The 26,742-nt window shown below is 43.4% G+C and overlaps 1 protein-coding gene across 1 annotated transcript; it reads left to right on the top strand.

The window, feature by feature from the left end:
* The first annotated feature begins 403 nt into the window (after nucleotides 1-403).
* Rnf168 (ring finger protein 168) lies at nucleotides 404-25,566 on the top strand. The gene is made up of 6 exons (XM_033762551.1): nucleotides 404-1,094; nucleotides 14,019-14,095; nucleotides 16,696-16,875; nucleotides 19,038-19,159; nucleotides 21,734-21,815; nucleotides 23,820-25,566. Exons 1-6 carry the CDS (start codon nucleotides 794-796, stop codon nucleotides 24,735-24,737), a joined length of 1,680 nt encoding a protein of 559 aa, XP_033618442.1. The 5' UTR covers nucleotides 404-793; the 3' UTR covers nucleotides 24,738-25,566.
* Nucleotides 25,567-26,742: the final 1,176 nt, after the last annotated feature.

Raw genomic sequence — 26,742 nt, 5'->3', positions numbered from 1 at the left:
CCAACCAAGCGCCAGGTGCTTCCACCCTTGGGCGGTTCTCTGGGAAGGAAGGAACGGTTGGCGGACAATTGTGGCGTCACTTACTCGGCAGCGAATAGGCTTCTAGCCTGACGGGAGCGGGGTGGAGGGGCGGGTCGGACTCGCAGAGCGGGAGACTGAGGCGGGCGCTGGAACGCGGAGACCCTGTGAGGCTGCCCGGGGCCACTGCAAAACGCAGGTGCTCGGGTCAGACCCAGCGGCCAGGTAGTGAGGCAGCCGAGTGGAGCCCTGCAGCGGGTGAGCTGGAAAAGGGCGCTTGGCGCCGCGTCCCTGCCGCCTCGCCGCTTTCGCTGTCGCCTGAGCGAAGACGTTCATTTATTATTTGGCTTAAAAATGAAGATGGGCAGAAGCCCGCCTTGCGGCCACTGCAAAACGCAGGTGCTCGGGTCAGACCCAGCGGCCAGGTAGTGAGGCAGCCGAGTGGAGCCCTGCAGCGGGTGAGCTGGAAAAGGGCGCTTGGCGCCGCGTCCCTGCCGCCTCGCCGCTTTCGCTGTCGCCTGAGCGAAGACGTTCATTTATTATTTGGCTTAAAAATGAAGATGGGCAGAAGCCCGCCTTGCAAAGTGTCACCGTGCACCTGACCCTGCCAGCGCCTTTGGCATACAGGATGCTTGAAGCGCCTGCTGTCTGAATCCTGAGACGCTGTTGGGTGTCATCCTTAGACAAAATCTCAAATTTGCATTCTCTGGAGTTGGCCAAAGACATTATTTTACCCTTTTCAGATGTGGATGCCGAGCCTCATTAGCATATTAAGATGGCTGTGTCCCGAGACGCGGTCCCCGCGCTGTCCGACTGCCAGTGCCCGATCTGCATGGAGATCCTGGTGGAGCCCGTGACCTTGCCCTGCCGCCACACCCTCTGCAACCCTTGCTTCCGAGCCACCGTGGAGAAGGCCAGCTTGTACTGTCCCTTCTGTCGCCTCCGCGTCTCCTCGTGGACGCGGTACCACACCCGAAGAAATTCTCTGATCAACATGGAGTTGTGGGAGCTGATCCAGAAACACTACCCCAAAGAGTGCAAGCGGAGAGCCTCCGGGCAGGAACCGGAGGAGATCGGTGAGTGACACTGTCTGCCTTGTTCTTAGAAGTTTTATGGAACTTCTCCCACCTCACCCGCACCGGTATCAAAGTTAAAGAAAGTCAGGATTTTTTTTTTCTATAGTTAAAACGCCTAAAGCTGCTCGATCGCTGTTGACTTTGTATTTGTTTGAGACAGGTTCTCACTATGCAGTTCAGGCTGGCCTAGAACTCACGGCGATTCTCCTGCCTCTGCCTCCCAAGTGCTGGGATTACGCCGGGCTTTTGTGTTGCTAATTTTAAGACAACAGTCTCACTAGTAGCTCAGGCTGGAGTCCAATTTGGTGCCTTCCTGTTTCAGCCTCCCCAAGTGCTGGGATTACAGGCATGCATTACTGTCCTTGGTTCTAAGAGAGCTTTCCATTACCAGTTCCAACTAAGTGGGGTTTGGTTTGTTTGTTTTTTTTTGGTACCAGGGATCAAACTCAGGACTTTGCACTTTTGAGGCAGTTGCGGCGTCACTGAGCTACATCCTTGGGTCCATCAGTTCCATCTAGTTCAGTCATTTTTAGTCAAAGCCCTTCATCTTGTGCACTCAAGATCTCCAAACTGAGCGCTTGGCTCCTGCATCTTGCCTTAAGTTACAGGAGCTGTAAGCTATTCAGTGCTTCCTGTCTAGGCTTTGAATATGGTGCCTGTGCTCTGGCGCACCTGCCATTTATTTATCTTATTATGGTAAAATCATTTAACGAACTTTTCCATATTTAGCATTTTTAAGCAGTAGTTATAAAAAACAGTTTTACTGAAATACCAAGGGCTGGGGATTTAGCTCAGTGGTTCTGCCGCGCAAGGACCCGAGTTGGATCCCCAGTACCCGCCCCCCCGCAAAAAAAAATACCATACACTTCACCAATTCAGAATTCCATTAATGAGTTTTCATATATCAGTAATTTTTCTTAAATTGATGAAATACGCATAAAATTTGCCATTTTAACCATGCATGCGTCTAGCTGGTTTTCAGGGCCTTCTTGCGTACTAAGCAGAACCTTCACTGCAGAACTAGTTACACAAACGCCCACCCACTTTAACCATTTTGAAATACACAGTTTAGTTGCTTTAATTGCATTCACAGTGTAACCATGACCACTGGCCATTTCCAAAACATTACCACCCCAGATAAACTAACCACGAAGCAGTAATTCCCCATTTCACCCTCCCCACTTCGTCATGGTAACCTCTATTCTTTCTGACTTTCACTAATCTAGATATTTTGTATAAGTAAAATCATACTGTATCTTTTGGTTTTGTGTCTAGCTAGTATTTCTGAGGTTCATGGGCCTTGTGGCCTTGGGTCAGAAATTCATCTGGGGAGCTTTCTGTGGGTATAGTGTGTTAGATTTTGTTCTTTCATCCATTTTTAGACACTTGGGATGTTTCTATCTTGTGACTATTTGAATACTGCTGATGTGAACAGTCACATACAAATACCGTTTAAATAGTTGTCACTTCTTCTGTGTATAGCCATCTGTTCGTATCCAAAGGGAAGGACTCCAGGTTCACCTTCAGATACCAAAATCTCAAGATCCCCGACTTCTTTATATAAAATACTGTAGTTCTTGCCTAAAGTTTCAGCATCTCCTCCCACATACTTTGAATCAACTCTCCATGACGTGTAATATCTACTCCAGTGCATACGTTTCATAAATAGTTCTTATGCTGTATTGTTCAGTGAGTGTTGAGGAAAAATGCTACAAGTTTAAAAAGAATTTTTTTTCTGAATTTTTGTCAACCCAAGGTAGGTTGAATCTGCGGACAGCAGAGGGCTGACTCTATACCTGGGTGTAGGTTTGTGGCATCTGCCAAACGGGTTTTCTGCAGTTTCTCTTGCGCCAGTGTATAAGGTTCCCGCTTCTTCACATACTAGCCAATACTTGTTATTCTCCCATTCCTCGCAAGCCTCCTTGTAGGTAGGACTGTATCGGAATTGTGTGTTTGTTTGTTTTTGGTACCCGGAATTGAAATTGTGACCTAGTACTTGCAAGGCAGGCAGCGGAACCACTGAGCTAAACCCCTAGCCCTTGTGTGTGTGTTGTTATGTCTACTCCTGCCCTGCCTGTCAGCCCAGAATCAGTATATAAAGTTTACCATCTTAACTAGTACTTTTTTAAGAGGAAAATTTACTGGGGAATAGAACTAGCTCCTGAGAGTCAGGAAGGTCCCAAATGGGATATTACCTAGTATTTTAAATTGTATAGTTCAGGGCTGGGAATTTAGCTCAGTGGTTCCACTGCCTGCCTCGCAAGTGCAACAGATGACTATACATAAAAGTGACAACTATTCAAACAGTATTTGTATGTGACTGTTCACATCAGCAGTATTCAAATAGTCAAAAGATAGAAACATCCCAAGTTCTATCCCTGGTACCAAAAAAGAAAAAAAAAATTGTATAGTTCAGTGATATTACAATGCGTTCACATTGTCAGGTATTAATCACTATCCCCTGTCCCTAGAGTCTGTTTTGGTATTTGAGAACTGAAACTCCAGTCTTCTTAACTGCCGGTTGCCTGTTTCCTTCCCCCACCAGCTCCTGCCAATCACTGTTTACTTCCTCTCTGAATTTGATCAGTTACTCATAGAAATGGAATTCTGCAGTAGGTATTTATCCTTCATTTCTGGCTTGTTTATCATAATGTCTTCACAGTTCATCCACGTTTCAGCATGGGACAGGACTCTCTTCCTTTTAAAGACCCAGTGGATACCCTACCCTCCTTCTCTCTGTCTTTCTCTCTCCCCCATGCTAACCCGCCTTGTGGATGTTAGACACACTAACTCTGAGCCTTACCCCCAGCCTGCTCTTTCTGAGCAGGCATGGCAGCCTCTGGTTCTCTTGATTTCTTTCTTTTTTTTTTTTTGGTTGGTTTGTTTTGGTTTTTTGAGACAGGGTATAAGTAGTTGAGACTGACCTGGAACTCACTGTGTAGCCCAGGCTGGTCTCGAACTCACAGCGATCCTCCTGCCTCAGCCTCCCGAGGGCTGGGATTACGGGCGTGCGCCACCATGCCCAGCTAGTTCTCTTGATTTCTGAAACATCCTTTCTGTAAGCTGTGTTGAGGATGATCAGGTTCTCACTATTCAGCGGCAGGCACCTGAAGAATCGCCTGTACCTTGTAAGTGGGAACTAGAGGGCATATGATGTGGATTCTTGCAGTCCACTCCTAAGGTAGTGCTGTGAGAGTAGGGGTGGGCTGGGAGCTGGGATGCCTGGGCCCCTGTCTTCTTAGCCATGTCCACCTGGAGTGCAGCTTGGGATGGAGTGAGGAGCAGATTGCGGTTCCAGGGCCACAGACTTTTCCTGCTGAGGTTTAGAGATTTTCCTTTTGAAATATTTCTTCATTTGCTATTTACTTTTTTTTTTTGGAGACAGGGTTTCACTGTGTAGTTCAGGCTGGCCTCAAATTTGCAATGATCCTCCTGACTGAGCCTCCCAAGTACTGGGATTACATTTGTGCACCATCTCATCCGGCTATTTGCTATTTACTCTTTTTTTTTTTCTCTCTCTCTTGTGGAAAATTTTCAGGGACTGTGTCGACTGGTTTTATAGCTTTCCCTAGATAGGGTTGTTTCGCTGGAGAACAAATCTGTGGATCTCTACAGTCCTGGAAGTTGATCTTCCTTTTGTTTTTCATGTAAATGTTACTGATGCTTGACTTAAAGAAGTGAACAGACTCAGTTCCAGGCTGGCAGAGTGGTCCATGCCTATAATCCCAGCACTAGGGAGGCTGAGGCCGGAGGATTGCCAGGAATTTGCTGCGAGTTTGAACATAGCAAGACCCTGACTCCTCCCTACCAAAAAAAATAAATAAATAAAAAGGAAGTGAGCTCATCTCTGTGCTACCAGCTTTCCCACTAGGCCAGAACTTCGCCACAGTGGCTGGTTCTTATTTCCCCTTCCCAGTCTCTGTTCACTTCTTGTCCCTGGACCTACTCTCCTCTCCTGGAACACTGTAAGTGACTTCTGCTGTTATTGAACCTTCAAAAAATTTAACAATCTTGTACTATTTTGCTTGGCTTGTTTAGCTCATAATTATATTGGTGAAATTGATTTATATTTTACGTGATCATAGTTTGTTTTCATTGTTATGTAGTCCACTATTATACATATCCTTATACACCCACAAACCCACATACTCACTAATTAAAGTCATCAAAAATTCTGGGTCTGTTGATTATAGGTCCTTTTGCTTTTGCTATTGTGACTAGTGCTGCTGTGAATATATATCTGCATTTCTGTCCAGGCACACCTATAATCTCAGCATTCAGGAGGCTGAGGCAGGAGGATCACCACAAGTTCAAGGCCAACCTGGGCTACATAGTGAGTTCAAGTTCAAGACCCTTTCTCAAAAAAAACGGAAAAGTTAAAATCCTTTTCCTGTTCTATATGGGAATCTAACCTTTGAATCTCTTAGCTTTGTTCCTCTAAAATCCCAATGGGAGTAAGAACATCAGCAGTGAACGAGGCAGCCTTATTCTTGGTAAAAATGATCTTTTATCGACTTAATGCTGTTCTACGGGAGGAATGATAAATGCTGATGGAATGCGAGGCTGCCTGCTGTGACTGGCAGTGACCGTGGGGAGCCACTGCCTGGACGGTTGTCACTGGATGTTGGCTGCTTTGGCCACCATAGCTGCCTGGCTTTCCTGTGGTTAAGACTGGTACCAAATAAAATTTTTAAAAAGTGGGGGGGGGCTGGTGCCAAATGTGGCCCGTGCTTGTTTTCTGTGTTTGTTAGCAGATCACCTGGTGGCCATTACCACTCCTCAAAGTGCTTGTGCCCAGAGTCACTCCTCCAACTCTCGTGTGTGGGAAGTGTCACTTACGTGGCATCTTTGCAGGTGTTTTTGTTTTTAGTAATTTGGTGGTAAACTCATTTTTTTCAACTTTTCTTCTTTTATTACAACTTTTTACTAGGGAAATTTTAAGCATACAGAAAAGGTGGAAGAGTTTTATAGTGCGTACTCACACACTCATACCCATATGTGGCAACTCACACTTGGCTTCTGTGTCACAGATGTCCTGTCTGTCTCATCTTCTCATTAACTCACTCCCCCAAATGCATAGATACGTCTATTCTTAGATAGTGATCTGTGTTCCTTTACAGCTCTTTTGGTGTTCTAGGGATTGGACCCAGGGCCTTAACCACCTAATGGTTCACCACAAGCGCCCCTCAGGTAGCACATTTATTTCGGTCCTATCTCAAGTGTGGCTTGAGCAGGTGTCATTTCAACCCGTCAATTCTTATTAAATATCTTATAAAATTCATGGAAAAAATAAGCAATTTTTAGTTGTGCTGTATATAAGTAATTGGGAATGGTTAAACCTTTTTCTTGTAATGTAAAATTTACATCTGGTTGGGTTTTTTTGTTCCTTTTTTTTTTAATTTTTTGAGACAGGGTCTCACTATGTAGCTGAGACTGACCTGGAACTCACTATGTAGCCCAGGCTGGTCTCGAACTCACAGCAGTCCTCCTGCCTCAGCCTCAGATTACAGGCATGCGCCACCACGCCTGGCCTAAATTTACGTCTATAGAATGCACAAATGTTAATTGTACCTTGGCTGAGATCTGTAGAGCTCTCTGTAACATAACATTCAGTCTTATCAAGTACAAATCACCCAGAAAGTGGGCTCCTGTCCCCTCCTGTGATCCCACCCACCAAAAGTCAACACTGGTTTTATCCACCATGGATGAATTTTGCTTGTTGGTTTTTTCCCCACCATGGAGTTCTGCCTGCTCTAGAATTTCATAGCCATAGAATTCACTTTATTCCTAAGGTGCCACAACAAAGTGCCACCAGCTGTGTGGCTTAAAATAACTGAAATTGAGTCTCCCAGCTCTGGAAGCCAGAAGTCCAAAATCATGGAGGGATCACGGACATGGTCTGCTGAGGCTCTGGGACAGAATCTTGGTTGCCTTTCTTTGGGCTTGTGTGGTTGTTGGTAACCCATGGTGTCCTTTGGCTCGCCGTTTTCCAGCTCCAGGCTCAGCCCTGCAACCTCCGGAGTGGCCCCTGAGTGTGTCCTTGCCTGGCCAGCTCCTCTGTGTCTCGGTCCTTAACACCAGGCACACTGTGTGAGGAGCCTGCCCCACTCCACTGCGAGCCCTGTGGATTGTATCTGTACTATCCCTGTTTCCAGGGAGACTTCATATTAGTTAGGGACATCATGACTCATAGTTTGGGGAGGTACAACTTGACCCGCAACAGTAACCGTGCAGTCTATATTGTTTTGCAGCAGTTTGTTTTTGTCAGCATAAGGTTTGAGATTCATTCTTGTGTTGATATTAGTTTTGTTTTGTTGTTGTTGGGTTTTTTTTTTTTTTTGTTTTTTTTTTTTTTTTTGAGACAGTCTGTCTCACTCTACAGTCTAGGCTGCTGGCTTTGAACTCACCATGGAGCCCAGGCTGGCCTAGAACTCGTGGCAATCCTCCTGTCTCAGTCTCTCCAGTACTGGGATTATAGGCATGCGCCACCACACCTGCTTTCTTTTTTCTTTTCTTTAAAAAAAAATTTTTTTTTTTTTTTTGGTACCAGGGATTGAACTCAGGACCTTGCCCTTGTGAGGCAGGTGAGCTGCCACTGAGCCAGATCTCTAGCCCTAGTTTATTTCTTTTTAAATCACATTCTGTTGGACTGTGTTACAGTTTGTAAGACAGTCTCCTGTGGATGTTGCCTCACTTCTTTCCAGCTCAAGGAGGATGAATAAAATTGCCAAGAAGATTCTTGTACAAGTTATTTTGTGGCCACATGTTTTCATTTGCATGGGTTAATACTCATGGTAGAATTGCTTAGTCGTAGAATAGCATATTTGATTTCAGAAGAAACCACCAGGCCTTTTTCCAAAGTGATGTCATTTTATAAATCCCGCCAATATCTACAGGTTCTGGTTTCTGTACGTCTTCCTCAACCTCTAGTACAACTCTGTTTTAAATTTTTACCATTCTAGTGGGTGGGCTCATGATAGTGTCTCATGTGGGTGTTTTGCTTTCTTTTGTTGTTTTGTGCTTGAACTCGGGACCTTGCACTTGCTAGGCAGGCGCAGGCAGAACCACTGAGCTAAATCCTCAGACTTTGTTTTGTTTTGAGACAGCATCTGGCAGTGTAATTCAGGCTGGCTTTAAACTTGTGATCTTCCTGCCTCAACCTCCCCAGTGCTAGGATTACAAGGGCCATCACACCCTGCAGTTTCTGGTGTTTGTTTCTTTCTTTTTTGTAAGGCTGGGGATTGCATTCAAGTTCCTGGGCTTTTAAAGTCACCAAGTTTGTGGTACTTTATTACCCTGGCCCTAGGAAACTGTATTCTGGCTTGTGTTTGTATTTGCTTTTTGGGTGATATAGGGGATGGAACCAGGGCCTAGCTTATACTAGGCAAGCCTGGCCCAGTCCCAGGAAGGTAATACAATTGTGTTACATTTATCCCTACTTACTTTTTGGTTTTTGATACTGTTTTTGTTTTTTGAGTCAGGATCTCCCTATGTAGCCCAGGCAGGCCTGGAACTTCCTCCTGCCATAGCCTCCCTAGTGCTGAGATTACAGCCACCAGGTCCAACTTGATGTTTTAAGTGGAATTTTAATCCTAATTTAGTTTGACACCAACCTGGGCTACATAGGGAGTACAAGTAACCACATGTTGGACCCCTGCTTAAAAAAAAAAAAAAAAAAAAAAAGTAATTGGTGTTTGTATATTAACCTTGTCCCTATTCCTTCATTTTGTGTTTTTTCTTTTTGGTGTTTGGCTTTCTGGTTTTTTGAGACAGTCTCACTGTGTGGCGCAAGCTGGCCTTGAACTCATGATTCTGTCTCCTAAGCGCTAGGATTGTACATGTTACACCACTATTCCTGGATTTACTCCTTTTTTTTTTTTGCTTTTGTCCTCATTTTATTTATCTTCTTAATATATAAAATATTTATAAGAAAGCTATATATATTATATATACATGGATATATATGTGTGTGTATATATAACAAAAACAGTAAAATATAAATATGAAAAAAGATGGCCAGGCATGGGGGACAGGTCCATAATCCCAGCACTCAGGAGGCTAAGGCAGGAGAATCACCATGAGTTTGAGGCCAGGCTGGGTTACATAGTGATTCAAGATCAGCCTGAACTTCAAAGTGAGACTGTTAGAAACCAAAACCAGGGCCAGGGATTTAGTTCAGTGGTGCCATTGCCTGCCTTGCAAGTGCAAGGTCCCAAGTTCGATCCCCGGTACCACAAAACAAGAAACCAAAACAAAACAAAAAACAAAAGTAAAAGATGTAGTAAAATGTAAATGTTTTTTAAAAGGTTGGGGATATAGTTTAGTGGTAGAGCACACCTGGGTTTGATCCTCAGCACTGCCCAAAAAAAGACGGGGTAGGGAAAGCAAATTTAATCAGAAGGAAATTCATTTCTGTGGTGACACAGCAGAGAGTCAAGTTAGGGGACAAAATGATATTATGAATGGCTTAATGTTCAAGCTGAGCTTTAGTCTTTTTTTGTTTGGTTTGGTTTGGTTTGGTTTTTTGAGACAGGGTCTCACTGTGTAGTTGAGACTGACCTGGAACTCACTATATAGCCCAGGCTGGTCGAGAACTCACAGCAATCCTCCTGCCTCAGCCTCCTGAGTGCTGGGATTACAAGTGTGTACCACCACACCTGGCTTTAGTCACTTTTTTATTTCTCATCTAGTATTGGATTTTTTTTTTTTTTTTTTTTTTTTTTGAGACAGTCTCCCTATATAGTTCGGGCTGGCCTAGAACTGGCAACAATCCTCCTGCCCCAGCCTCTTGAGTGCTAGAATTACAGGAATGTCCACCATGCCCAGTAGTATTGGACAGTGTTTAAACTAATTTGGATTTTCCATTCAGAATAAAATCAAGGTATGGAGATATCTTTCTTTCTTTCCTTTTTTTTGTACCAGGGATTGAACTCTGGGACCTTGTGTTTGCAAGGCGGGCGGTGGCACCACTGAGCTAATTCCCTGGCCCAAGATGTATTTCTTTTAATATCCTGGCTGCCTGGGCACAGTACTTGCTGCAGGAAGTGAAAATAATGTAAGTGGCTGACGGAAGCAATTTTAGCTTTAACCGGAGTTGAGCAATATTGAGAGTTGTTTCCAACAGATGGCAAGCAATGGACTGAGTCATTTTCAGTCTGTAAAACTTGATTTTTGACTGGGAATGTAGCTCAGTGGTCGATTGCTTGCATAGCATGAGCCTGGGTCCAGTTCCTAGCACTTCAGAACATGGAATCATATTGTATTTGTCCCTTTATGTCTGTTTCACTTAGCATGTCTTCAAGATTCCTCTACATTCTAGCATGTATCAGAGTTTTGTTCCTTTTTATGGCTCAGTAATATTCCACTGTGCATACCCATCACTTTTGTTTCTCCATCCATTGACACTTAGCTGTTGTGAATCACGTTGGCATCTGTTTAACTCCTGCTTGCAGTTCCTTTGGATGTGTATCTGGAAGTGGAGGTCCTGGGTCAAGTGTAGCCCTAGGTTTAATTGTTTTAGGAGCTCCCACTGTCAGTGCTGTTTCTATAGCAGCCTCACAGTTGCACCCCACTCCCCAGCAGTGTACAGGATTGCGATTGCTCTGCATCTTTTCCCACATGTCTATGTGTTTGCTTTTCAGTAATAGTCATCATCTAAAGGGCGTGACGTGTCTCTGGCTTTCACTTGCAGTTCCCTCCTGACTAGTGATGTTGAGTGTATCTTCCTGTGCTTATTGACCACTTGTTTGTCATCTTTGGAGCCAAGTCCCATAAATCCTTTCTTTGTTTTTGTTTTGCTATTGTTTTGGTTGTTGTTGTTGTTTGTTTTTTGAGAAGGGTCTCACTATGTAGTCGAGACTGACATGGAACTCACTATGTAGCCCAGGCTGGTCTCAAACTCACAGTGTTCCTCCTCTTGGAACTCACTATGTAGCCCAGGCTGGTCTCAAACTCACAGTGTTCCTCCTGCCTCAGCCTCCCAAGTGCTGGGATTACAGATGTGTACCGCCATGCCTGGCTTCCCAGTCCTTTTTAAAATTTTATTTATGTATGTATGTATTTATTTATTGGTTCGGGGATTGAACCTGGGATCTTGCGCTTGCCAGACAGGCAGCAGCACCACTGAGCTAAATCCCTGGCCTTTTTTTTAAATTTTGAATCAGGGTCTTGCTAAGTCACCAAGCTATCCAGACTGAACTCTAACTTGAGGTCCTCCTGACTCAGCCTTCCAGAGCACTGGGACTACAGCCACATACTATCAAGCCTGGCCCATTTTTTGTTTTTGCTTTTGTTCTGTTTTTAGCGTCAACGTCTTGCAATATAGCTCAGGCTGGCCTTGACTTGAACTAGCAATATTCCTGCCTTGGTCTCCCAAGTGCTTGGATCCCAGGCGTGTGCTACCCTGCCTGGAATGAGTTCTTTGTTCTGGGTATTGATTTCTTAACTCTTGTCTGTGGGTACTTTTGTGCCACAGTGGCAGAACTGAGTGGTTTTCTTTGCCCCCAGTACCAGGAATTGAATTCAGGATCTTGCACTTGCCGGGCAGGCGCGGTACCACTGAGCTACGTCCCGGTCAGCACTGAGTGGGTTTGACAGACTGCATAGCCCACAGACCGTCAGGCACTGCTGCCTCACCCTTTACCAGCAGGGCCTGCCAAGCCCTGATACTGTGTCTGGTGAAGAACTGCTCTGCTTGTAGCCCTCCTCCCCCTGGAAGTGCCGTCTCCGTCTGCCTAAGCATCCTTTCTGTTCAGCCCTCCGTTTTGTTTCCTTGTACTGAGGATCAAATCCAGGGCCTCTCTCCTTTAAGAAAAAAATTTTAATAAATGATATTTTTATCCCATCCCCCTCCTTACTGCCCTTTTCCTCCCTCCGGACAAAAGCTTAGTCGTAAGGAATCTTATTCTTTGGTTTCTTATCTTCTCTGGCTCGGATGGATCATCCTTGCTAGCTAAATGGAGAGTTTGGCTGCTTCATTCCAGTCTGTTACACAGTTTTGACGGTTTTTAGTTCCTGTTTAACAGAGTTTGTGAACTACTGGCTGGGTAAGCCTGGACATCTTCTGTAAGTCAGGCAGCAGCAGTGTTGAAATTAGAAGTGTTCAGCCGGGATGTAGCTCAGTGGAGCCAAATCTGCCTGGCAAGTACAGGGTCCTGAGTTTGATCCCCGGCACTGGGGAAAGAAAAAGAAATTAGAAGTGTTCATATTAAGCTCTGCATTTCTGGATTTTCATGAGAAAGCCCCCCCAATAAAGGGCAGCAATAGGCCTGAGTTTCCTGGCAATAGTCAACTGTATCCTCCTGCCTCAGCCTCCTGAGTAGCTGGGATTGCAGGTGTAACTCTAGGGTGAGGTCACACACACAATCTCTTTTCTATAGTTCAGTGTTTCTGTTTAATCGTATAGATTTATTTCAGTTGTCTGGTGATCATAATTAAGTTTCATATTTTTATGTTTTTGGTTTTTTTCTTTTCGGGAGATTCATATTTTTATTTTATTTATTTACTTATTATTTAGGCTTTTTTGAGACAGGGTCTCGCTTTATAGTTCAGGCTGGCCCTGAGCTCACTCTGCAGCTTAGGCTGGCCTAGAACTCCGGCAATCCTCCTGCCTCAGCCTCCTGAGTGCTTGGATTATAGGCGAGCGCCACCACACCTGGGGTTCACATTTTTTAAATAAGGCCGTAGCTGGACTTGATGCTATACATCTATAATCCCAGCTACTTGAGAGGCTGAGGCAGAAAGATGGCAAGTCCCAGGCCAGCCTGGGCAACTCAATGAGGCCCTGGAAATGTGGCTAGGTGGTACAGTTCCCTGAGGGTCAGCACCACTTACCGCTAGAAAAGCAAAAGCCCTGAGAAAAGCTCTGTGCATGTGCATGGGTACTGGGGACCAGCAGGCCATGTGTGGGGCCAAGGTAGAAACGTGATTGCCGGCTTGCTGAAGACTGCGCTGACTGCCATGGATGCTGACTGCCCCATCTCTCCCTGGGCCCTGGTTTCTGGATGGAAATAACGCGTGCACAGGAAGGAAGCCTGCTGGTCAGCGACTCTGATTTCCCAGTTAGTAAATAATGAATTACATTTTTTCAAAATTAATTTGAGAGATGGGGATTTGGCTCAGTGGTTCCACCGCCTGCCTCACAAATGCAAGGGCCTGAGTTCAATCCCCGGCACCAAAAAAAAAAGAAAAAATTAATTTGATCCCCTTTCCTAATCACTTTACTGGTATAAGGTCACATTTTACTAGATTCCTTTACTGTTACTTAAGTGGATCTAGAGGAAGGATTAAGTTTATGTATTCATGTGCCACTTGGAACCACCCTCTTTCCTTTTAAAATGGAATTTCAAGCTGGAAGCTGAGGCAGGAAGATTGTAAGCTCAGGGCCAGACTGGGCAATTTAGTGACATTTTGTCTTAAAATTTAAAAAAAAATGCTGGGGATATAGCTCATTGGCAGAGCATCCCTTGGTTCAGTCCATCCCTAGTACTACAAAACAAAGGAATTTCAAAAGAAGCTGTTACTGCCGGGCGTGGGGGTGCAGCCTGTAATCCTGGCACTTGGGAAGCTGAGGCAGAAGGATCTCTGAGTTCGAGAGCAGCGTAGGCTACATAGTGAGTTCCAAGTCAGCCTCCGCTACATAGTGATTCTCTGTCTCAAACTCCCCCCCAATAAGAAGCTATTATTGCTATAGCTATTAATAATAGTATGTTTATTTTTGTTTTATATTTTTATATTAAAGTACTTTTAAGGGGGATTTCGCTCAGTGGCACCGCACCTGTCTTGTAAGCACAAGGTCCTGAGTTCAATCCCCAGTACCAAAAATAAATAAATAAGTAAATAAATAAATAAAATCAAAGTGCTTTCAATCGTAGATATAAGGTTCTGTTTGTCTAATACAGTATTTTCTTTTCTGATGTGAAACAGATGAGGGCTGTCAGCCAGTTCGTCTATTAAGTCAGCCTGGGGAACTGAGAAGAGAGTACGAAGAGGAGATAAGCAAGGTAGGTGCTGAGGAATTGTTCTTGCTTGGGAAATTTCTCTGCTGTTTCAATCTCAGATTTTACATAGTTTTCTGCACGTACAGAACTAGTGTGTATTGAAGTGCAAGTCATTTTAATACACTTTGTAAATGAGCTCGAGTTTACTTCTGCATAATTGGGTTCTTCTGGGTGGTGGTGAAGGAGGACTCATTTCCCTTTGAGCTGAGAGGCTGGAAAGGTCAGGAAGGGTGTGGTGTGGGTGGGCGGAGCACACAGGCCAGCAGAGGCGCTGACCGGGCGGAGTTGCTGCTTAGCGGAAGCCTCCCGCTTGCCTGACATCGGGACACGAACCCGGGCTCCTTACCGGCTTTGTGTAGGTAGAGCGGCCCGGTAAAATATACAGAAGTCCATGTGTAATTTTAAATCTACTCATACCCATGGTTTAAAAGATATTTTTTAAAAGGTCATAGGCCCAGGGATTTAGCTCAGCGGTGCCACTGCCTGCCTGGTAAGTGCAAGGTCCTGATTTCGATCCCTGGTACCAAATACATGAATAAATAAAAGGTCAGTTTAATTTTAATACTGTATTTTATTAAATATAGCTTGAGTTCTCTTACCATATAATTTACATAAAATTATAATTTTAATTAAATGTAGTTAAGCATAATTTTTTTTGAGTGAGAATCCTTTGTTCATTTCCCAAGAACAATAATATAGAAATATTTGGGGGAAGTTATGTAATAAAATTCACATTTTACATTTGTTTGTTTGCAGGCTTTTTTGGTACCAGGGATCGAACTCCAGAACTTGCACTTGGGAGGCAGGCGCGGTGCCACTGAGCTAAATCCCGTCCAGATTTTACTTTTTTAAAGTTTTATTTCCCCCCTTTTTTTGGAAATCATAGCCTTCAGAATCTTTTGTATTATTAGTACTGTTTTTTACTTTAACATTCAGCATTTTTAAATGATATCTCCTATATCTCATTGGCACTTATCTCCTTTTGGCTGGCCCTGGTGGCACATGTCTGTAGTCCCAGATACTCAGGAGGCTGAGCCAGGAAAATAGCAAGTTTGAACCCAGGCTGAGCAATTTAGTGAGATTCTGTCTCTAAATGAAAAGTTTGAAAGAGGGCCAGGGATTTAGCTCAGTGATTCCGTTGCCTGCCTCACAAGCACAAGGACCCGAGTTCAATCCCTGATACCAAAAAAAGAAAGAAAAGTTAAAAGAGCTAGGGATGTAGTTTAGTAAACAGCTGTTAGAGAACAAAACTGTAACATGTTGTCCAGGCAGTGTCCTGAGTGAGGGTTTTAAAGAAATTATTTATCCTAATTACCACGCAGTGAGGGTAGGGTCTAGAGGTTGCTTTGGACTACAAGCAGAAGAAACCGTGGGCTGGGATGTAGCTCAGTGGTAGAGGACTTGCCTAGCATGTGTGAGGTCCTGTTCTATCTCCAGCTCTGCAAACATGAAATGGACAGATTTAACTCAAAACTACCTCAAACAGTAAAAAAAATTAGCTGAGCTGGTGGCCCGTGGCTCTAATCCAAGTGCTCTGTGAAGCTGAGGCAGGAGAATTACAAATTCAAGCCCAGCCTGGAAAATTTAGTGGCTAAGTAATACTCTGTCTCAAAAATCTAAAGAAGGAGGTTGGGGGTTGGGGATGTATCTCAGTGCAGAGGCCCTGGGTTCAATGCCATTGCTGCAGGAAAAAAAAAAAAAAAAACAATTGACAAATTCCAGAGGTGTTGCAGGTTTCCAGGATGGTTTCTTTTGGAGCTCCAACTCTTCTCTGTGCACTTCTATGTCTGTATCCTTAGGCCAATAGCACGATGGCTGCTGTTCTGACCCTCAGCCAGATGCACACCAACATGTGAAAAGAGCCAGGCATAGTGGTGCAGGTGTGTTATCCAGCACTTGGGAGGCTGATGCAGGAGGATCATGGAGAGTTTGAGGCCAGCCTAGGGACATTGTAAGTTCAAGACCAGCCTCAACTAGATAGGAAACCCTGTCTAATAAAACCAAAACAGCAAACAAACATAAAACCCATCCAGAAGAAGAGGCAGCCATGTCTTCAGTGGCTTTAAGAGCAAGAGAACTTAACAGAAGTTTTATTGTTACTGCTTTGACACTTGAACCCAAAGCTTTTGTACTGAGCTACATCTGTGGCACTTTTTTCATATTTTATTTTGAGAAGAAGTCTGATTTTGTTGCCCAACTGGTCTTAAACTTGCAGTCCTACTGCCTCAGCCTTCCAGAGTGCTGGATTTGCAAGGATGTGTTACCCTACTCCACTCGGTACAGTTCTTTGGCAAACTCTTCCTCATTCTTTTTTGAAGCAGGATCTTGCTTTGTAGTGCAGGCTGGCCTCCAACCCTGGATCTTCCTGTCTCAACCTTCTGGGTGCTGGGATGATGGTGCCACCACACCTGACTCTTTTCTGATTCTTCTATAAAATGTTTTAAGTACCTTGTAAAGTTAAGGATAAGGGCCAGGGATGTAGCTCCGTGGTGCTGTGCCTTTCTCCCAAATGCAAGGTCCTGAGTTCGATCCCTGGTACCAGGGGTTTGCGTGGGCGGGGGCAGGAAAAAGTTAAGGATCAACTTTTGTTAATCATTTTTAAGGTAGAGGCAGAGAGACGAGCCATTGAGGAAGAGGAAAACAAAGCCAGTGAAGAATACATACAGAAACTGCTGGAGGAGGAGGAGGAGGAGGAAAGGAGACGAGCAGAAAGAAGGCGAAGTGAGATGGAAGAACAACTGAAAAATGACGAAGAGCTGGCAAGAAAGCTGAGCATTAATATTGTAGGTCTTAGCAGAGAACTTTGAAGTATTAGCATTCCTATTGCTTCGATTATGTGTGTGTGTGTGTGTGTGTGTGTGTGTGTGTGTGTTTTGTTTTGTCTTTTTGGTTTTGTTCTAATACAGAGGATTGAACCCAGGGACTCACATATGCCAGGTGAGCACTTTGCCACTGAGCTGCACTCCCAGCCTAATTCCTAAGTAATATAAGTGATTTTTATTTTTTGGTACCGGGGCTCGAACTTGGGAATGTGCGCTTGTGAGGCACATGGCAGAACTGCTGAACTAAATCCCCAGCCCAAGTGAATTTATAATCTAAGTGAATTTTATTATATTTTTATTAAATTGCTGCTTGTGAGAAAAAGGTAGGATGGTAAAACACATGCTTTGCGACTAAAGGATCCTGAGCATGGAGACATGCACCTATAATCCCGGCATTTGGGAGGCTGAGTCGGGAGGATCACTGTAAGTTTAGGGCCAGCCTGGGCTACATGGTGAGTTCAGAGTCAGCCTGAACTACATAGACCATGTCTCCTTTTTTTTTCTTTTTTTTTTAAAGAGGATACAGTGGAGGCTGGGGATTTAGCTCAGTGATTCCACCACCTGCCTTGCAAACACAAGGTCCCAAGTTCGATCCGTGGTACCAAAAAAAGAGGATACAGTGGAACTCAGCAGTTGAAAAGAACTTGATGGGGTCACCTTGGATCCTTTCAAAATCCAAACCCTGCTGTGTATCTAAATGTGCTGATGCTGGGGATTTAGCTTAGTGGCACTGCACCTGCCTCACAAGCGCAAAGTCCAGAGTTTGATCCCTGGTTCCAAAAAACCCCCCCAAAAACCTGATGTTTTGAATTCTAATCTCTGGTCTGGGATCCAAGGAGTATAGTCTCTAGAGGTATCTAGGACATCTGAGACCTTCTGGGTTGACGGAATACAATTTCTCTGCTTTCCGACAATAGAGATCTTAAAATGTGCTTACCCAAATGAGGAAGACCTAGAATTGAGGGTTGTTTTTTTTTTCAGTTTTGAGAAGCTTGCCATAGTAAATATACTCAAATTTTGGGTTGTATCACCCTTCCTCCTCTGAGACAGGATCTTGCTATGTAGCCCAGGCTGGCCTCAAACTTCCTTAGTCTCATGAGCACTGGGATCACAGGTGTGTGCCCAGGCTGGGCTAGCCTTTTCGTATATATTCTTTCTTTTCTCAATTAAAAAAATACATTTAGAAAGATGCTTAGGACATTAAATAAAAGGCATTAACTAATGGAATAGGGAAGAAAATACATTGAAGAAGAGGATTTTGGAATCATCTGTCCCTGTTTCTCAGAGACCTGTTGTTCAATCCTTACACTTTCCACATGGGCTTGTAAGAGCAGACTTCCTGAAATTGTAGAATAAATTTTGGTTAAATATGAAAGTTTGGTGATAATGAACAATTATCTGAACTTTCCCAATAGAGTAAAAAAAAAAAAAATTAGGAAAGACTGATTACAACAAGTATTTGTGATATTTATTGATATGCCCTTAAAGCACAGACTTTGGGAGGATGGCGGTGGTACTGGGGCTTGAACCTAGGGCCTTGTACATGCTGGGTGATCGCTCCTATCAACTAAGCTACCCAGACTTTCAAGGCTGGGCTTGCACTCTAGGAGGTCGTCCTGTCACAGCCTCCCGAGTGCCGGGGTTATAGGCATGCATTACCACTCAGCTAGCCTGCCTGTTGTGCTTCATAATGTATATTGAAAATTAATTTGGACCAATGTGAATGGACTTCACTTTTACAGTCATTCCCCAGGGTCCAACAGGAATTAATTCCAAGACCTCCCACAGAGACGAAAACCTGAGATAATAAATAATAATAATGAAATCCCTTACCAAAAAAAATTTTAAATTTTGCCAGGCAGGTGGTGCACACCTGTAATCCCAGAAACCAGGAGGCTGAGGCAAGAGGTTGAATCCATGGGAAGATACTGAATCCATTGGGTTTAGAGGGCTGGCTGTACTGAATTTTGCATGGTCAGTATTTTTCAAAGCAGGTGTAGCATTTAAATATAATTCCTGAAAAATTTCGGGGGTGGTTCTCAATTGAATAGTCCAGTTAATAGCTTATTTTATCATAAAGTTCTTCTTAAGATTGCTTTTTATGCTTTTTTTTATTGTTGAAGAACAATTTCCATGAGGAAAGTATCTTGGCTTCTCCCTCAAATTCCAGAAAATCTGATCCAGTCGCAACCAAGCTGCAAGCAAAAAATAAGAACAAACAAAGAAACATTGGAGATATACAGAGGTATGTGAACACGATCAGCTGACTGTTGAACAGCCGTGAGCCATTGCTTTGGGTTCATGGTAGACCATTGATTATGAAAGTTTTCCCCATGGGCCCTGGATAAAGCCGCTGAAGTTAGTCTGAGATTGATGTGAAGTGAAAAGAAAGAGCTACTCCCATACCTCGTTCCAGGCCAGCAGAAGGAGCGATGTGAACCCAGTGTGCTTTTGACCCTAGTGCTTATTTTGACAGGTTGCACTTTTTATTTTGCTTGCTCCAGACTCACATTATTCCCATTTTTACAAAATGAACCAGTTAGATACCTCTTTGTCATTCTTTAAATTCAATTCAAACACTGGCTCCAGGTAGGCCCTTCTTCACTAAAAGAATTGAAAATGTGGTATTTAAGAAAATCCCCCTCTGTTAGTCAGCTTTCCCATTGCTGATGCAGTATCCAATGCTGACCGTTTAAAGGAGGACAGGTTTAATTCAGTTCTCGGTTTAAAGGGGATTCAGCTATAGTCAGATGGCTCCAAGGCAGCAACATCCTGGCAGAAGGGCAAGGTGGAACAAAGCTGTTCGTTTCGCAGCAGCCAAGAAGAAGAGCAGGGGAACAGGGCCAAAGAGGAAGGGGTGAGGAACCAGGTACAGTGCCCAGCATCGTGCCTTCATGTCCCGCCCAGACACCTGGAGGATGCTCCACTGATGCACTGGGCAGCTCCCAAGCCAGTCTCATCGACAGCATGAGGCATAACTGCTATACCCCTCTGCCCTTTTCTCCCCAGTTTATGAATCATTTCTTTTTGTTTTTGGTACCAGGAATCGCCTGCCAGGCAGATACTGTGCCGCTGAGCTAAATCCCCAGCCCTAGGAATCATATTTCTTCTCCACCTTATGAAAAATCATGAATCGGGCTGTCAGTGGTGGTGTGACCCTGTTCTCTTCCGGTACCCCTCTAGCATCACTAGCAGAACTGATGGCTTATGCGGACATAGGGGCTGCCCTAGGAATTTATAAGAGATGGAGCCACCTTCTAGACTTGGAAAACGTGGAAGGGCTTCTGGTTCAACTGAGAAAATATATGTGGGTCACTCAGCTCCTTCCAGAATTTGTTGAAATTTTGAAATTGGAGTGGGAAGACTTGAAAGAAAGAGCTAAATGAGGTAGTTGCTATTAAATTAAAAAAAAAAAAAAAAAAAAAAAAAAAAAAAAAAAAAAAAAAAAAAAAAAAAAAAAAAAAAAAAAAAAAAAAAAAAAAAAAAAAACAGGTTTGGGATGCAAAGCAGAAATCAAGACAAAACCATTAAAAGACAAAAAGCATTGGGAGGTATTTCATAGGGAAGAGAAAGTAGATAAAAAGAATTAAGATGTGTGTACATTACCAGCTCACTGTGGTGGATATGGTCATTAGGTACCAATGTGGACTAATAAATATAAACTGTTAAAAAATAAAAGCATAGGGGCCAGGGATGTAGCTCGGTGGCTCCACACCTCCGCGCCTGCCTGGCAAGCATAAGATCCTGAGTTCAATCCCTGCTTCCCGGGATGCGATGAGGGGGAAGTATAAGTATTTTATATTGATATACTCTGCTCGGTGATATGACCCATGAACCTTTATATAGCTAACTGCTTTGGAGTACAGTAATACCTTGGTTCATGATGCTTCTATTTGCAAACTCCGCATCAAGTGAAAAACAGTCATGGCCATCTTCCCCCAAACCATAAAACAAGTGAAGTTTGTAAGCTGAGGTACCACTGTATATAAATATAAAAAATTACTGGAAATAAACCAGTGAATTTAGGAACAGACACTCAGAAACTGATAGTTTACTGAAGTTTAAAAAGGGACTAGGGCTATAACTCTATGGTAGAGTAACTGTTCAGCATCCATGAAACTGGGTTCAATCCCGAGGAGCACAAAAAAGGAAAAATAAGTTAAAACAGAACCAGGCACTCTGCCTGTAATATCAGCTATGTGGAAGGCTGAGGCAGGAGGATCATTTTAGCCCAGGAGTTCAGGGCCAGCCTAGACAGACAACACAGACTCTGTTTCTTTAAAAAAAAAAAAAAAAAAAAAAGGTTAGTGGGCTGGGGATTTAGCTCAGTGGTGCCATGCCTGCCTTGAAGCCCAAGGTCCTGAGCTTGAGCCCCAGTTTTAAAAAAACTGAGCTTGTGGTTTATATGTATAATCCCTGTTACTTGAGAGGCTGAGGCAGAACACAGCCTGGGCAATGTAGCAAGAGCTTTTCTCAAAAAACAAAAAACAGCTTGTAATTCCAGTATTCTGGAAAGCTGAGCCCAAAGATCACAAGTTCAAGCCCAACCCCAGACAATTTAGCAATTTAGTAATACCTAATTTCAAGGGAAGGGAGGGGACTGGGGATGTAGCTCTATGTGGAGGCCCTGGTTCAATCCGCAGTAAAAAAAAAAAAATTTTAAGTCCTCTCCTAACTTACACCAGGGAAGGAAATGCACTCTGATAAACCAGCTGATCAAGAAAGCTAATAGCCATGGGCATGAACAGTCAGTCTTTCTTATATTGCCCAAATACCAGCTATCTTTCAAAGCATTCCAACTTTGATAATTTTTTTAAAGGTATTTGTCACCTAAATCCCAATGTGGATCAGCGTCACAGTCTGAAGCTGGACAGGAAGTCAGGAGGAACTCCATATCTAAGGTATGTTGGTGATGAAGATATTCGTAGGGAGGGCTGTTAATGCTGCAGGCTACTGGTGCCTGTGATTCCTTTTTTTGTTCTGCTTTTTTTTTTTTTTACTGGGGATCAAACTCAGGACCTTGTGCTTGTGAGGCAGGTACGGTGTCACTGAGCTAAATTCCCGGCCCTGTGATTTCATTTTTTAAAGCACAGTGGTTACTGAACATCCTGTCATAGTCCTAGTATCTAATGAACACTTGCTGTGTCCCAAATAATGTGTGCATAGTCTCTCTTAATATTGTCACGATGAGTTGGGCGTAGTGGTGCCTGCTGGTAATCCTAGCACTCCAGAGGCCTATGAAAACATAGGTAAGTGAAATAAGTCCTATTCACAAACTCAAACACCACATTTTCTCTTATGTGAGAAGGTGTGTGTGTGTGTGTATCTGAGATAAATAGGAAGTAGGGAGAGGTCAAAACACTTCCCAAATTACGTATTTCTTGTTTCAAAAATAGGTTTGTTTGGTTTGGTTTGGTTTTGGTTTTTTGAGACAGGGTCTCACTATGTAGTTTAGACTGACCTGGAACTCACTGTGTAGCCTAAGCTGGTCTCGAACTCACAGCGATCCTCCTGCCTCAACCTCGTGAGTGCTGGTATTACAGGTGTGCGCCACCACACCCCGCTAAAAATAGGTTTTTTTGTTTCAAAAATTTTTTTTCTTTTTGAGATAGTCTTGCTATGTACTTCAAGCTGGCTGTATACTCACTATGTAGTCCAGGCTGACCTTGAACTCATAGCAGTCCTGCCTCCGCCTCCCAAGTGCTGGAATTACAGGTGTCTGCTACCATGCCAGCTTCAAAAATATTTTAATATGTGTGCTATTTTAGTGTTTGAAAAGAAAGTTTTATTATCTGTTTCTTTTTTGCAAGAATCTTTTTAGTTTCTTTTGTATTCTTGAGTGCTGTTAACGATGCATAGTGTATTAACTAGTTATTCTTATTGCTATGCAATTTTTTTTTTTTTTTTTTGGTACCGGGGATTGAACTCGGGTCCTTGCGCTTGCAAGGCAGGCCACCGAACCGCTGAGCTAAATCCCTGGCCCCTGCTATGCAATTTTTTCATAAAAATAAGAATATAGTCATAACTTTTTTATAGTCATAACTTTAATATTACAAGTTACTGGACTCCCTAGTAGATTTTTTTTTTTTTCCTTTTCTGAGATAGAATCTTGCTGTGTTCCAGGCTGGCCTCAGAACTCACTGTGTAGCCTAGGCTGGCCATGAGCTTTCAGTAATCCTCCTGCCTCATCCTCCCAAATTCTGGGCTTAACAGGTGTGTTTCACCACACCTGCCTCAGACATCCTGTTTAATATACTGTTACATGCATTTATGGTTTAATGTTTTAGTATTGTGTTCCTTTGTGAGGCTATGTAGCTTAATTTTTGTATTTAAAAACATTGTCAATAAAGAGCCTCACTAAAATGCCAAAAGGAAGGTCCAGGGGACAAAAAGATTTCAAAACCCCTGGACTAAAAGTTTGTAAGGTTGTAAGGTGAAGGAGATCAGGTCCTTATGCCCACTATTTGGCCATATGTAGAATCCAGTTTATGGATTTTAATCTGTAGGTTTTCATCAGAATGAAAATGAATTGGTGTTTTAATGTAAATTGGCACATAGGCTAATGGTATTTTGTTGTTGTTGTTGTTGAGATAGAGTCTCACTGTGTAGTTCAGGCTGGCCTTGAATGTGGCCTTGAATTTTTGGTGATCTTCCTGCCTCAACTTCCCAAGTGCTGGGATTATAGGAGTGCACCACCTACCACCAACAATACTTTAAAAAAAGAATTGGCCCTGGGGGTACAGCTTGAGGCATATGCAAGGCCCTGGGTTCAATTCCCAGCAATGCCCCCTAACCCCCAAAAAAGAATTGTTAACACATAGTAATGTCTAGTGACTTGGTCTGTGGCAACTGATTTATGGATTTATAGATTATGATTTGACTCTCAGTATTTCTGTTTTCTACAGGAAGTTGCTGGTAGCAGTGTAAAGAGCCCAGTGCAGCGAGATGTAGAAGCTGAAGAAATGCCAACGCTTTCTCCACAAATGTGCCTGGAGGTTCAGGAGCCAAGTGCAAGGTCTCTGGCGGACTCAGTGATGCCGTGGCTCTGTGCCTATGATGCAGACCAGTGCCTTGAAGGCAAGGTCAAGACAAGATCAGACAGTCATGATGCGGAGATGTGTGTCACAAATCATGCAGGACCAGAAGCCAAAGCTCCCTCTGTAAAGCATGGGGACAAAGCAGGGAATGGGGGGACCCTGTCAGGTGGGACCCAGGGGATTACAGACTGCACCATCGGGACAAAAAATGAGGAGACTGACTCACTGCTCAGCAGTGATGTTTCCAGAAGAAAACACCAGGAGCCTGCCTCTGAAGCAGCCGGGGATCCCTGCTGCTCTGTGAAAAGGAGGAAAATGTCCCCCAAATCCTCTCCAGATCAAGAGGAAACAGAAAGAAATTTTACCCAAAAACTGATAGATTTGGAACATCTGCTTTTTGAGAGACATAAGCAAGAAGAACAGGACAGGCTACTAGCTTTGCAGCTGCAGGAGGAGGAAGAAAAAGAGCAAAGGAAGCCCAGCCACAAGGAGTATGAGCTCCGCGCAGCAGCATCCACGCCCCCCAGCAAACTGCTGACCGCACAGAGGGAGGCGTCTGGAGATCACAGCCTCAAAAGGCAAACTGCCACTGAGCATCCCAGACTGCGGAGAGGCTCAAGAGATGAGAACTGGCAACCTTTTAGAGTCCAGAGGAGGCCTTCAGTTAACGGACAAAAGATGCCAAAGTCTAGCAGAGATCACTGCAGTGTTCCTAGAAGTGTTCAGTCCCTGCAACCTAGCAACTCACAGAAAAGTATCTTTCAGATGTTTCGCAGGTGCACATAGTAGAGCCTGGGTAAAGAGTGTTTGGGAATCTAGGAAAGCCAGGGTGGGTGGCACTTTTCTGTGCCGTGGAATTGCTGTGGGCCTGTCATTAGGTCCTGCCCTGTTGGCACTTACTGTGTTTAATTAGAAGGGAGAGCAGATGTGTTTCTTCAAAGCTCTGTGGTGAGCAAGGCCCCTCTCTACCTTGCTAGTGCCAAGGTCGTAAGTTTGACTGTCCTGGATGGAGGAATTCCTTGGCCAGGCCTGAGACTTCAAGTGCCATTCAATTCCCAAGAAGTGCATGTTTTAGGGATTCTGTTCACCTTCTCTGTGAATAGTAATCCAAGCAGGATCATGCTGTAGCAAGTAATTAGGGAATCCATGTATAATTTATATTTATAGGTTCTTGCTTTCCTTTATCTTTATAGAACACTTGAAATGCCTGTGCTGTGCTGTAACACTAAAGCAATTAATTTCTGTCTGTGATTTAAGTAAATGTTACGTGTTACAGCATTTCCTTTGATTTAAAATGGATTAGGACCAATGTTAAATCAGATTTCTAGAAGATTGAAACTCATTGACAGAAAGGAAAGTAGATTCTTCATGGGTGAGGAGTTAAGAGCTAGGCTGGGGCTGCGTGGAGTAGATCAGCTGGGTCCAGGTTGGAAGGAGCGGCTGTCTCCGCAAGAACATCTCCCTCATCCTTTCTTTGCTAAATAACTGAAAGCATTGTGCTTTTGTAGCTTTTCACGCTATAGTATTTGATGTGAGAAGCAAAGTTAGCAGCCAGGTGTGATGGCGCAGGCCTGTAACTCCAGCACTGGGGAGGTAGAGGCAGGAAGATCTCCTGGAGTTTAGGCCAGCCTGAAGTACCTAGCAGATCCCCTCCCAAGAAACCAAACCAAATTTTATTACTAAGTTTTTGGAAATGCATATTTCCATTAGTTTGCTATTCCAGAAAAACTGGGTACTTACTGTAGAAGAGTTGTATCACACAAAAGCTTATACTGTGGAATCTGAAACAGCCACGCATTTATATCCTCATCATTTGTGTACTGGCTTTTATTTGCGTTTATAAGCGGAAATAGCAAGTAGGGTATATGGGTTTTGCCCTGTCTTCTGAAAGTTAGAAGGCAGTGATTTCATATTGTGATGTTTAACTTAGAGGCTGTTGATCTTTTGTTTCATTAATATGAACAACCTTTAGCAAACAACCATTTTAGCATTTCTGCTGGCGTTTGGCCATCCACTTAATAATGTAAACACAGTAAACTGCCAGCATGAATTTTAGCTTTAATTTGCCAATACTTTTAGATGTCATAAAAGTTTTTTCCTTCAAATTTTATAAATTCTGTTTATCTTTACACACTTTGTGGCATCTACATGAATACAGATTTGGTGATTATAGGTAGAATTCTTTTGCTAATTTTAAATTTAGTTTGACGTTTCTCAGAAAGAAAAATTGCCCTCTGAGTAATGATTGTGTGAAATGAGGTACAGTCGGAAACATTTAAATCTGTCTCATGAAATGGTGATTTTTCTAAGAGCAAATTCAACATTTAGGATGGGCCTTGTTGGAACTCCTCAAATTCAAAGTTATCTGATTAAGTCTTCCTGGAATAGTCCAAATCAAAAAGAAAGAAAACCAATATTATGTAGATTTCTGTATTTCTGCTCTTCACTTGGCTTTGAAGAAGTCTTCCTGACAAAAGTTGTTTTTTTATATTTGGTTTTTTGGGGGATTTTTTTGAGACAGAGTCTCTCTGTGTAGTTCAGGTTTGCCCAGAACTCACACTCCTCCTGCCTCAGCTTCCTGAGTGCTGAGGTCACAGGCTGGTTTCAAAAGTTGGTTTTGAGGTAAATTTTAATTTCTGTATTAATCTTTCTTGTCTTCCTACCATGTATGCCTATTTTTTAAAAATAATACATGTTTGGGCCAGGGATTTAGCTCAGAGGTACTGCCACCTGCCTCACAAGCACAAGGTCCGGAGTTCGATCCCCAGTATCAAAAAAAATAGTAAATGTT

This window comes from Fukomys damarensis, unplaced genomic scaffold, assembly GCF_012274545.1.
Source record: "Fukomys damarensis isolate Sample0158 unplaced genomic scaffold, DMR_v1.0_HiC HiC_scaffold_12, whole genome shotgun sequence".
NCBI classification, from domain to species: domain Eukaryota; kingdom Metazoa; phylum Chordata; class Mammalia; order Rodentia; family Bathyergidae; genus Fukomys; species Fukomys damarensis.
This window is presented reverse-complemented; position numbering and strand designations above follow the sequence as displayed.